This window comes from Schistocerca serialis, chromosome 2, assembly GCF_023864345.2.
Source record: "Schistocerca serialis cubense isolate TAMUIC-IGC-003099 chromosome 2, iqSchSeri2.2, whole genome shotgun sequence".
Lineage (NCBI taxonomy): Eukaryota > Metazoa > Arthropoda > Insecta > Orthoptera > Acrididae > Schistocerca > Schistocerca serialis.
The window spans coordinates 1,040,988,016-1,041,001,109 of record NC_064639.1 but is presented as its reverse complement, the minus strand read 5'-3'; the positions used below and the strand labels follow the sequence as shown (position 1 = coordinate 1,041,001,109).

At 39.1% G+C, this 13,094-nt stretch overlaps 1 protein-coding gene across 1 annotated transcript in view; it reads right to left on the bottom strand.

Moving 5' to 3' along the window:
* The window catches only part of LOC126458461 (bystin), a 63,578-nt gene that overhangs the window by 5,977 nt on the left and 44,507 nt on the right, over positions 1 to 13,094 (bottom strand). The window contains exon 6 of the mRNA XM_050095532.1: positions 2,460 to 2,668. Coding sequence (XP_049951489.1) covers positions 2,460 to 2,668 — 209 coding nt within the window. The remainder of the gene's footprint in view (positions 1 to 2,459; positions 2,669 to 13,094) is intronic.

Below are 13,094 nucleotides of genomic sequence, written 5' to 3'. Positions count from 1 at the left end.
CAGCAACATAACCAATGATGGACAGAGCAAGGAGGACATCAAAAGCAGACTAGCATTAGAAAAAATGGCATTCCTGGCTAAGAAGTCTACTAGTATCAAACATAGGCCTTAATTTGAGGAAGAAATTTCTGAGAATGTACAACTGTAGAGGACGACAGAGATTGGAATACATCCAGCAAAGAATTGAGGACATGAGTTGCAAGTGCTACTCTGGGATGAAGAGGATGGCACAAGAGAGGAATTTGCGGTGGGCTGCTCAAAAATGCTCAGAAGACTGATGATAAAAAAAGACACACTGCAAAGTCTCAACTGGTCCCAAACACACTCAGCTGAGTTTACATCAGCAAGTACCTCTGGCTGTTGCATTTGGTTGAGTCCTGCATCCTGGAGAAAGATGTCCATAAGGGGGGGTCACAGGATGCTCGTGTATTATCATTACAAGAGATAAAACCATCATATAAATGTTGACTACAGGCCTTGAAAACAGATTAGCATATCCTTTCCTGATAATATAATGTCTCCAAATTACCATCAATAGTGATGAGGAGTGTCTGAGATCTGCATGATACCAATCCAAAGCATGACAGGACCAAATCCCTTGTGAATCCATTGGACTGTGTACCTGTGAAGGACACTGGGCCCTCTAATACTTGGTGAAGAGAAGCTGATGTCAGGTTAACCCAGGCTTCATTCTAGGTGTTCCCTTGCCCACTTCCTTTGTGTAAGACAATGCTGGGGGATGTGTACCAATACTTGTAACAGACATCTGACACCCAAACCGAACAAGGCGAGACTGTTGCATACTGTTTGGGTCATCACAGCCCTCCCTACAGCCTCCTAGTGGGCAGTGCACAGTTCTGTTGCATTCTCCTCAGAGTACCTAACAACTATAATTTGCAGGTTGTTGTAACACACTTGTGATTATCTGCAGGTAACCATTATCAGACATGCATTTCGTCTCTTATGAAGAGGTTTAATGTTCAAATGCTATTGCTGACAGTCTTCTAGGGCATAAAATAACAATGCACACACAATGTAAGCTTCAGATGATCCTGAAAGGCACGTTGATAAACTGAACAGTGAACACAAGCTGTAATGTACTGCTCACAATTGGATACACAGTGCACTCTAATGAAATGCATTAAAACACACGTTCGCATTTACAGCCATTACAAAGGCCGCTGTACACAGTGAATGCCTGTGGTCATATCCTCTCAGACAAAATAATACATGTTACAGCAGTTCAAACTGGAGATAAGATAATATTAAAGCAATCCTTAGCAAAATGATAACCAAATGTGCCTGATATAATTTTACATCCTCACGTCCATTCAAGATCTACAACTTCACTGTATTGACATCACTCACATATGCTGCATGCAGCAGACCCTTCAGCCATATACCTTAATTGTCAAAAGATTGAGATCCCAACAACACCATAGATAGCATTTCCAAACATGGTACATAACAAAATAAGTAAGGAAACCATAGGATTCACACACTCCTGAAGTAGCTCTCCAGTTGTTAGTTACAGTATGGGCTGTTTTACAATGTTTCTATGATTTCAAATCTGAACAATGTGCACTAAAAACCAGATGCACTGATGGAGACACCGTCAAGTTTCATCCTGTATACAGGTCAGTAGTCATGTTGTACTGGTCAAAGCATCAGCGGGCATTTGTGGTGGAATGCTATTTATGGCATTTGTTACAAAAATGTTCCAACAAGATGGCACAACATGCTGCACACACAACAAGACCTTGCAAAGCTCTCCATGAAGTGTTTCGTGAGCACATGATTTCCAAATGTGCTTGTATCAAATTGCCGTCTTGCTCACCTGAGTTAAACATGCCAAACTTAATATGGGGTTATCTGATGGAAAGAGTGTACTCTGACCGGCTGAGAAGCTTACAATACTGAAAAGATCAAATTCACTATGAAAGTTCCAGAATTCCTCCAGCAGTTATGAAAGATGTGTTCAAAAATTGGGTTAAAAGCCTCAGGTGTAGTGTAGCTGCTAATGGTTATCTTTTGGCCAATGTAATGTTTTATAAGCAAACTCAAATAAATGTTGTGCCCTGTGTAAAACATTCAACTTTTTTCATGATTAGTTTGTGTGTTATTGAAATATGAATTCATCAAAACATTTTGAAACACCCTGTACAAGCATTTGTATACTACATACCTAGTTATCTAGAAATTACTTCAGTTATAGCTTTAGTTGTTCTTAATGGCATATATTTACGACTGGTGACTAACTGGAATCATAAAAATTACAAAAGTCTCATAGCATCAATATGAACACGCTCATTTTCACTGATTTAATAAATGTGTTTAAACACTACAAACAATTTCTCAATAATAATGCAAAAAAATCATTATCTGGATGCTTTACAGTGCATACCGTTACTGTGAAAAGACGGATTTGGAGAGCATATTAATAAACTAAGAATACATACCTTAGGAAGTGAAATACAACAGCATCAACAACTCTATATGGTAGAGCATACTTTTTATCCAAAAATATTCTTAAAAATATGGAATTGGCACCATTGTAATCCATTTCTGCAATCTTAAGAATAGCTGCTGAAGAATGCAGTATAGGTATGGAATTACGAGCTATGACAGAGCCAAATATTATGGCTTCCCTCAAGGTGCACGTTCCACTCTGCAATATAGAAAACTCATGTTAAAATTTCCTCTTTAAACCATGGAAATAAAGTGATACAAATAAATAACAAAGAATTATACTGCCAATGTTGAGTAGCATTTTAGGTACAAGCCAAGCAGAATAAACCAGTATTTATTATAATCTGTAGTGTATTTAATCACAGCCAGGTACATAAAAATGCAACCATAGTCAAGCTACGATAAAGGCTACTGCTCTTTAACACAATCAACAAAACAATTACTTAACATCTTACTCTGTTGTGAGAAACATTCTATGCTAACAAAACGAGAGGTTGAAAAGAAAGTTAATCATGAGCAGCACGCACTGTATTTGGACGCGCAATACATTTTTATATAATCTAAAATAGCAATAAGATAGTAAGCCCATTTTCTACAATATGTGTAGTTTACAGAGGTAGCTATATACAGCGGAGATTATAAACTTCCATGTCACTGGCTATTACAGTGTACATCTGAAAGCTATGAAGAGCACACATTTGAATGAAATGCAGTATGTCAGTTTTTCAGTCTATGTTGGGGACACATGAAATATTATGCAGCACACCTAGGCATATACAAAAATGACAAATCAACTTCCCTGCAAATACAATGACATCTTACTATTAATACATATAGTGAACAGTGACCGAAAATGAAATCATTTATTGATGGAGTCTAAAGCTAAATGTCATAATCAAGAAAAACAAAACTGGCACTATATGTGTAGCACCATGGAATGTTAAATCCTTTCATCAGGTAGATACGTTAGAGAATTTAAGAAAGATGGTAATGGAAAGTTCTGGTAGAATTTAGGAGTAAAGGAACAGTACAGGTGTTGAGCCTTCCCCAACACGCAAATAAACAAGCCAAATCCTTTTTTGTGCTAGAGTACATATAAATACATACGCAAACATGATCAGTGTGTTCAGTGCATGATGACATGGATGAATGGATTAGGAGGAGTTAGGATGGAACAGAGGAGAGAGAGACCTTGGGAAGAGGATGTGGTTGCAGAATGAGTATAGTTAAGGTCCAAGGACAGTGGACAGTGTGGAGATGGGTACAGGGCAGAAGGCTAGTGGAAGCTGAAAGGATAACTCCCATCTTTGTAGTTTAGAGAAGCTGGTGTTTGGGAGAGGGGGGGGGGGGGGGGGGGCAATCGAAGTGGCATGTGTTGTGAAGCAGAAACTAACTTCAAGCATGTTGTGCTTAGCAGTGTATTCTGCCACTGGGAGGTCAACTCTGCCATTTGGCCACAGTTCGGTGGTGACTGCTCATTAAGGTGAACAGCTGGTTGGTGATCACGTTGGTGTAAAATTATGTGCAGAAATTGCAGAAAGCTCACGTATGACTGCTTTCACAGATAGCCAGTGAAGGGACATGAGTAGGATCTGCTGGTTGGGTGTATTGGACAGGTCACACACCTGGCACTACCACAGGGATATGATCTGTGTGGCAAGGGGACAGGAGTGCATGTGGCACAAGGATGGGCTACAATTTTGCACAGATTAGATGGGTGATGGCGTACGACTTTGGGAGGAGTGGGAATGATTGTGGGTATGATGTTCATAATTTCTGGGCCCAATGATAAATAGTTGAAGCCCTGGTGAAGGTACAGTTCTGTTGTTCTACTGCGGGATGATACTAGGTGATAAGGGGGAAAGTACTCCTTTGCAGGTAGTTCTTGGGAAGCTGGTGGCAGGATTAGGGGTGTGTGATGATATGGTACAAGAAATCTTTCTGGGGACTAGGTTTGGGGGCGGGGGGGGGGGGGAGGGGGGGAAGCGGAGTAGTTCCTACCTGTACTTGAGAACTGAATTATTGTCAGTGTAAATTTGCTGTCCATGTGTGGCCACACTACAAGGGAGGGATTTTCTAGTGCAGATGAAAAGTAAGCTATCAAAATGCAGCCTCTGTTGTTGGTTAGTGGTCTTGAAATGGACAAAGGTATGGATGGAGCCATCAGAGAGGTGGAGGTTAACATCCATGAAGATGACATGCAGAGCTGTAAGAGGACTGGGTGAAGCAAATGATAGAAAATGTGTTGAGGCTGGGAGGAACAAAGATGGAGTATTTTCGCCCTGGTTCCAGATCATGAACATATAATCAATGAGCATGAACCAGGCAATGGGTTTGGTGTTCTGAGTGGATAGGAGGGTTTCCTCTAGATGGCCCACAAACAGGTTGACATAGGTGGTTGCCATGTAGATGCCCATCACTGCACAGTGGATTTGTTGTATATCTTTCCCTCAAAGTAGGAATTGCTACATGTAATGACATAATCAGTCGAATGAATAAGGAATGAGATGGTAGGTTTCACCTGCAAAGCACACTTACAAACTGGTGTTTTCCTCACCAAATGAGGATCCAGTACAAATATAAGGACCACAATGTATCCTCTTCAAACCCAAATACATCTGAACACCATCCTGCATTGGTCTTATGATTGATAATGTGGACCTGGATCTCTTCCTGTGGATTTGGAATGCTTCGTAGTATAGATCTTCAAATTGATGCTATCCAGTACACTCGCATTATAACTTTTGTGAGGAATTAATCTATTTCTGCAAAGTCATCACAGTGAACTGGTGTGTATTTCCCCATTGGTTGTATGAATCAGTGCACTAAGATGGGTCAATGTGGAGATACGGTAGAAATAAGCAATTGTGTTTGGAAGTGCCCATGATTGCTTCATGAATAAAGTCATTCCATTTGCTGATGTATCAATGCAGATGGTCCAACGGATATACAAGGAATGACATACTATGGTATATTGATAATTTTCACTTATGGACCGTCTGACAGCAACTGAATAAAACACAATTTTAGTGCCATACGCGTTTCGCCTTTATTTTCTGCAAGGCATCATCAGTGGCCTGGAATATGTACATATGTTAGCTATTTTATTTACATTTTTGTCACTATGCCTATAGGTTATAAACAGTTCTGGTGGTTGGTATTTCCTATTAAGTAGTAATGTTTTGAACTGTACTTATAGGTTGCGTAGACAGTTTCTTACATATTACGCTCCTGTTGCATTTTTGGTGTTGTTCTTCTTCCTATGAGCGCCAATTTGCTGTTTTTTCCGCATTCCACAGCACTATGCACTGAACGCTTGTTTTAATGCAATGTTTTGGTTTCTGTTGCCGACTGTCAAATGTTTTTGCCAAAGATCGAATATTACTGCCAAACGTATGAGTGTAACTATTGAAGTATCTGTGGTCTGTTCGTGTACGCATTTGTGTGTGCGTTTGTGTATGTATGTGTGTGTGTGTGTGTGTGTGTGTGTGTGTGTGTGTGTTTTTTTTGGTGTCGTATTAATTTAATTTTATTGTATTTATTTTTGTTTTTGTCCTGTGTGTGTGTGTGTGTGTGTGTGTGTGTGTGTGTTTTGGTGTGATATATATTTTTTTGTGCTGTGTGTGTGTGTGTGTCTGTATTTTGGTGTTATGTAATTTTTTTTTTTTTTTTTTTTTTTTTTTTTTTTTTTTTTTTTTTTTTTGGGAGGGGGGCTGTGTGTGTGCGCGTGTGTGTGTGTGTGTGTGTGTGTGTGTGTGTGTGTGTGTGTGTGTGTTTTGGTGTTATATATATATATATATATATATATATTTTTATGTTATCATTTCCTTTATTAAGTGTAGTAGGGAGCCTGTGCTGATGTGTGTTTGTTCATTTATCACATGTTTGTTTTCTGCTATGGCATTCTGGATGTGGAAGTTTTCTTGCATTTGTATAAGATGTTTGTCATGGTTGCTTATTCTCATTATTTTCATTTCTTGTTCCATGTTTGTAGGATGATGGTTGTAGTGTTTTAAATGTTCTGCAAATGTGGAATGGTTTGTTTCATACTTCCAACATCTGATATGTTCTTTGTATCTTGTTTCAAAATTCCTGCATGTCATGCCTATGTATACTGCATCACAACTTTGACATTCAAGTTTATATATTCTTGATTGTTGGAATTTGTCCCCCTTGGTAGCCGGCTGGCTTAGGTGTGATTGAAGGGTTTCCCAGGCTTATATGCTATTTTGAAGCCCTGTCTCTTTAGGATGTTTGCAACTCTGTGTGTTAGTTTATGTGTGTAGGTCATGGTGTACCATCTGGTTCTTTTCTGTGTGGTGTTGTCATTGTGTGTGTTTGTTGAGTGTGTTTGTAAGTTTTCAGCTTGTGAGTTCTTTTGTATTGTGGAAATGTTGTGTTTGTTTTTTATTTGTGTTTTTTTTTTTTTGATTGAGCCTGTGTACCACATGTGTGTCATACCCGTTGTTCCTAGCTATTTGTATGATCGTGTTCATTTCTTGTTCATAGTTTCTCTTGCTGAGTGGGATTCTGTTTAATCTATGTAACATGTGCCTTAGTGCTGCAAGTTTCTGGCTTTGGGGGTGGTTGGATGTGGAATGTATTATTGTGTCCGTGGCTGTTGGTTTTCTAAAGATGTTAAATGTATGTTTTCCATTTTCTTTTTTAATTGTAATGTCAAGAAAATTTATTTGATTTTCTTTTTCAAGTGTGAATTTTATGTTCTTATGAGCTTTGTTTATTTCTGAATGGAGTTCATCTATTTTTTCACTTGGCTCGTCTACCAGACAAATAATGTCATCCATGTATCTGTACCAATATATGATCTTGAAACTTTCATTTGTGGTTATCTTATCAAATATCTGATTTTCAAGGTGACTGATGAAAATGTTTGCTAGTGTTCCTGATATTGGGGATCCCATGGGCAGTCCATCAGTTTGTAGAAAATATTCTTCCTCAAACTGAAAGTAGTTTTGTTCCGTTGTCAGTCTGAGCATATCTGTTATTTCTTTTATTGCGTCTGTGGTGAGGTTGCTGTGGGATGAGAGATTTTGTTCTATGATTTCTATTGTTTCTGTGATAGGGATGGAGGTATACATATTTTCTAAATCGAATGAAATCAGTGATGCTGTGTGTGGTACCTGTATGTTCTGTATGTTTTCTATTAGGTTTCCTGTGTTTATCACTGTTCTGTTGTTTTCTACTTTATAGTGTTTTGTAACTAACTTTTGGAGGTGTTTGGCTATGCGGTATGTTGGGGCTTTCTTGAAGTTGATAACAGGTCTCATTGGCATTCCGTCTTTATGTACTTTCGGTTGACTGCGGAGTGTTGGTGCTTGTGTGTTTTTCTGTGTTAAGTAGTATTTCCGTTTGTCTGTGAGTGTGTGTTCAATGTTTTTCAGTGTTCGTTTCACATTTGCCTGGAATCGTGTAGTTGGATCTGACTTCAGTTTTTGTATTGCGTTGGTGTTTATGTATTCCTTGGTTTTTGTGATGTATTGCTCTTTATCCATGAGTACTGTTACATTTCCCTTGTCTGCTCTTGTTATTAATATGTTGTTGTTTGTTAACTTTTGTTTTAACCTTTTCATAGTAGCTGCTTCTGTTTGGTTGCTCTTATTGTGTGTCTGCTGTGTTTGTTTTATTATGCCTTTTATTTCTTCTTTTACTAGTTCTCTTGTCAGTCCTATGTTTATTTCACAATTGTTTTGTTGTTCTTCACGTGTAAGGATGTGTTCGGTTTCTACTATGAGATTTTCTATGTATTGATTGTTCACTTTGCTATTGGTGCAGTGTTTCAGATTAAACAGAATCCCACTCAGCAAGAGAAACTATGAACAAGAAATGAACACGATCATACAAATAGCTAGGAACAACGGGTATGACACACATATGGTACACAGGCTCAATCAAAAAATAAAAACACAAATAAAAAACAAATACAACACTTCCACAATACAAAAGAACTCACAAGCTGAAAACTTACAAACACACTCAACAAACACACACAATGACAACACCACACAGAAAAGAACCAGATGGTACACCATGACCTACACACATAAACTACACAGAGTTGCAAACATCCTGAAGAGACAGGGCTTCAAAATAGCATATAAGCCTGGGCAAACCCTTCAATCACACCTAAGCCAGCCAGCTACCAAGAGGGACAAATTCCAACAATCAGGAATATATAAACTTGAATGTCAAAGTTGTGATGTAGTATACATAGGCATGACATGCAGGAATTTTGAAACAAGATACAAAGAACATATCAGATGTTGGAAGTAGGAAACAAACCATTCCACATTTGCAGAACATTTAAAACACTACAACCATCATCCTACAAACATGTAACAAGAAATGAAAATAATGAGAATAAGCAACCACGACAAACATCTTATACAAATGCAAGAAAACTTCCACATCCAGAAAGCCATAGCAGAAAACAAACATGTGATAAATGAACAAACACACATCAGCACAGGCTCCCTACTACACTTAATAAAGGAAATGATAACATATATATATATATATATATATATATATATATATATATATATATAACACCAAAATACACACACACACACACACACACACACACACACACACACACACACACACACACAGGACAAAAACAAAAATAAATAAATAAATACAATAAAATTAAATTAAAACGACACCAAAAAACACTCACACACACACACACACACACACACACACAAATGCACACACAAATGCGTACACGAACAGACCACAGATACTTCAATAGTTACACTCATAAGTTTGGCAGTAATATTCGATCTTTGGAAAAAACATTTGACAGTCGGCAACAGAAACCAAAACATTGCATTAAAACAAGCGTTCAGTGCATAGTGCTGTGGAATGCGGAAAAAACAGCAAATTGGCGCTCATAGGAAGAAGAACAATACCAAAAATGCAACAGGAGCGTAATATGTAAGGAACTGTCTACGCAACCTATAAGTACAGTTCAAAACATTACTACTTAATAGGAAATACCAACCACCAGAACTGTTTATAACCTATAGGCATAGTGACAAAAATGTAAATAAAATAGCTAACATATGTACATATTCCAGGCCACTGATGATGCCTTGCAGAAAATAAAGGTGAAACGCGTATGGCACTAAAATTGTGTTTTATTCAGTTGCTGTCAGATGGTCCATAAGCGAAAATTATCAATATACCGTAGTATTACGCGCAACTGAGGAGGACAGGACCACAAAAGTTGAAGGAATGACATACTTGCAGCCATCTAACATGATGCAACAACAGTGCTCGTAAAAGAATCTAATTGAGAGATATCGAGGAGGCCCTGCCAGCAGCTATCACGTGCACTGGGTGCAACCGGCTGCAAGTAGCTGCACATGTTGGCACGAATATGCCTGCCGCAAGGGTTCTGAGGCCATCCTTGGCTCCTTTTCGGTGGATGGCTGATTTGGTGAAGGCAACTAGCACTGCACGTGGGATGTGACATAAGCTCACTATCTGTTGTATCATATTCATAGTTGATTGTGTTACTCTGCTTTGGAGCAGAGTGAAAGGCGTATACCAGAGGCTCAGATGGTATCCGAAGCGGATTTCTCACCCTCCACCATTGGTGCAGAATCGTAGGGTTCTAATTAATACGTCAAGTGTGAATTTCCTGTAGGAAGTGCTTACTACGGTAGCGGAGTCAGTGTGGCATGCACATGGGCATTTTTTACGTTAGAGAAACCTCCCTTGGGATCAAAAACAAACTGCCGGCCGAAATAAAACTTACAACAGCCAGTGTTATCAGAGGATCCTCATCCTCACAGACTGGATGTAGAAAAGGTTAACATGATATTTGTAAACTGCAGGAACATCCAAGAAAAGGTTCCAAAATTAGTATTGCTTACTGAAGGTTATAAAGCCCATATACGAGGTGCTATCCAAAATTTTTGGGATTGGTCCTGCCATCTGTTGAAAATCTTAACTTCAGACTAATGGTCACCATCACCCTCGAAGTAGTTCTCATCCGTATGTACACACTGGTCAAGCGCATCTGCCACTGGTCAAATGTTTTCTGGAAGTCCTGTTCTTTGAAGGTGTTTATCAGCGCCAGCAATGCTTCTTGAATCCTCTCTAGAGTGTCAAACCGACTGCCTCTGAACTTGAGTTTCAGTTTTGGGAATAGCGTGAAGTCACAAGGTGCCAAATCTGGCGAGTACGGTGGATGGGGTACAACCACCATGTTGTTTTATTGCCAAAAACATCCTGGTGAGCAAGGATGTGTGACAGGGCACGTTGTCGTGATGCAGCAGCCAGTTCCCTTGATGCCAAAGTTCGGGCCGTTGACGCCGCATGTTTTCACGGAGCTGTCACAAAATGTCACCGTGGTATATGGAATTCACTGTTTGGTTGGGTGGGATGAATTCTTTGTGCACAATTCGCTTGGTATCAAAGAAAACAATGATCATGTTCTTCAACTGTCTTGCTTTTCTGGGTTCTGGAGAGCCACTCAAATACACTCGTACGGCTCATGCTCTGTGGCCCAAACACTTGTTGAATAATTGCAAGGGGCTCTGTAGCAATTTTCCCGAGATTCGCACAGAATTTGACACACACATGCTGTTCTGTTCGCAGATCCATCGTTAAATCACCACACACCAAACACAGAGTATTTTGGAAATCACTGTGGACACGCAACCTGTCCTCCCAGCTGAATGCCACTCCGCACACTGACTCATCAGATATGCAGCTCTTGCCACCTAGCAGTGCAAAGATCTACTACTCCTACTTTCCAGATGGCAGCACAAGTACCGGAAATTTTGGATTCCACCTCGTAGTACTAGGAACAGAAAGTTGATTGAAACTTGAAGTGAATAGCAACAATATCCTAACTTTAGGCTGGAATATTTATTGTAATGATAGGTGGATCGCCAATAGTGGAGGCATATTTACTGCAGTTTTTTTTTTATTATTTTAGTCATCAGTCATCTGACTCGCTTGATGTTGCCCACCACAAATTCTTCTCCTGTGCCAACCGCTTCAGCTCGGAGTAGCACTTGCAACCTATGTGATCAATTATTTGCTGGATGTATTCCATTTTCTATCTCCCTCTATTGTTTTTGCCCTCTACAGTACCATTTAGTACCACGGAAGACATTCCCTGATGTCTTAACAGAAGTCCTCTCGTTATGTCCCTTCTCCTTGTCACGGTTTTTCACATATCCCTTTCCTCTCCAATTCTGCACAGAAACTCCTCATTCCTCACCTTATAAGTCCACCCAATTTTCAACAATTGTCCGTAGCACCACATTGCAAATGCTTTGATTCTCTTCTGTTCTGGTTTTTCCACAGTCCATGTTCAATTACCATACAATGCTGTGCTTCAAACATACATTTTCAGTAATTTCTTTCTCAGATTAAGGCCTATGTTTGACACTAGTAGAGTTCTCTTGGCCAGGAATGCCCTTTTTGCCAGTGCCAGTCTGCTTTTGATGTCGCTCCATCCATCACTGATTATTTTGCTGCCTAGGTAGCAGAATTCCTACCTGATGTTAAGTTTCTCACTGTTCTTATTTCTGTTACTTCTCATTACTTTTGTCTTTCACTGATTTACTCTCAATCCATATTCCATACTCATCAGACTGTTCATTCCATTCAGCAGATCACATAACTCTTCTTCACTTTCACTCAGGATATCAATATCATCAGTGAATCTTATCACTGGGATATCCTTTCACCTTCAATTTTAATTCCAGGCATGAATCTTTCTTTTATTCCCATCATTGCTTCTTCAATGAACAGTACGGGTGAAAGACTACATCCCTGTCTTACAATCTTTTTAATCCTAGCATTTCATTCTTGGTCATCCACTCTTATTATTTTTCCCTCTTGGCTCTTGTACACATTCTGTATTACCCGTCTCTCCCTATAGGTTACCCCTATTTTTCTCAGAATTTTGAACATCTTGCACCATTTTACATTGTTGAATGCTTTTTCCAGGTTAACAAATCTATGAACATGTCTTGATTTTTCTATAGTTATGCTTCCCTTATCAACTCCAATGTCAGAATTGCCTCTCTGGTGTCTTTACCTTTCCTAAAGCCAAATTGCTCATCATCTAACACACCCTCAATTTTTTTGTTGCCACTCTTTTGTATATTATTCTTGTCAGAAACTTGGATGCATGAGCTGTTAAGTTGTCTGTGCGATAATTCTTGCACTTGTCGGCTCTTGCGGTCTTCAGAATTGTGTGGATGTTATTTTCCCGAAAGGCATATGGTATGTCTCCAGACTCATACATTCTACACAACAACGTGATTTGTAGTTTTGTTGCCACTTCTCCCAATGATTTTAGAAATTCTGATGGAATGTTATCTATCCCTTCAGCCTTATTTGAACTTAAGTCTTTCAAAGCTCTCATAAATTCTGATCCTAATACTGGATCCCCTGTCTCTTCTAAATTTACTCCTGTTTCTTCTTCCCCCTCATAGAGACCTTCAATATACTCTTTCCACCTCGCTGCCCTTTCCTCTGCATTCAACTCTGGAATTCTCATTGCACTCTTAATGTTACCACCCTTGCTATTAATTTCTCTGAAAGTTGTTTTAACTTTCCTGTATGCTGAGTCAAGA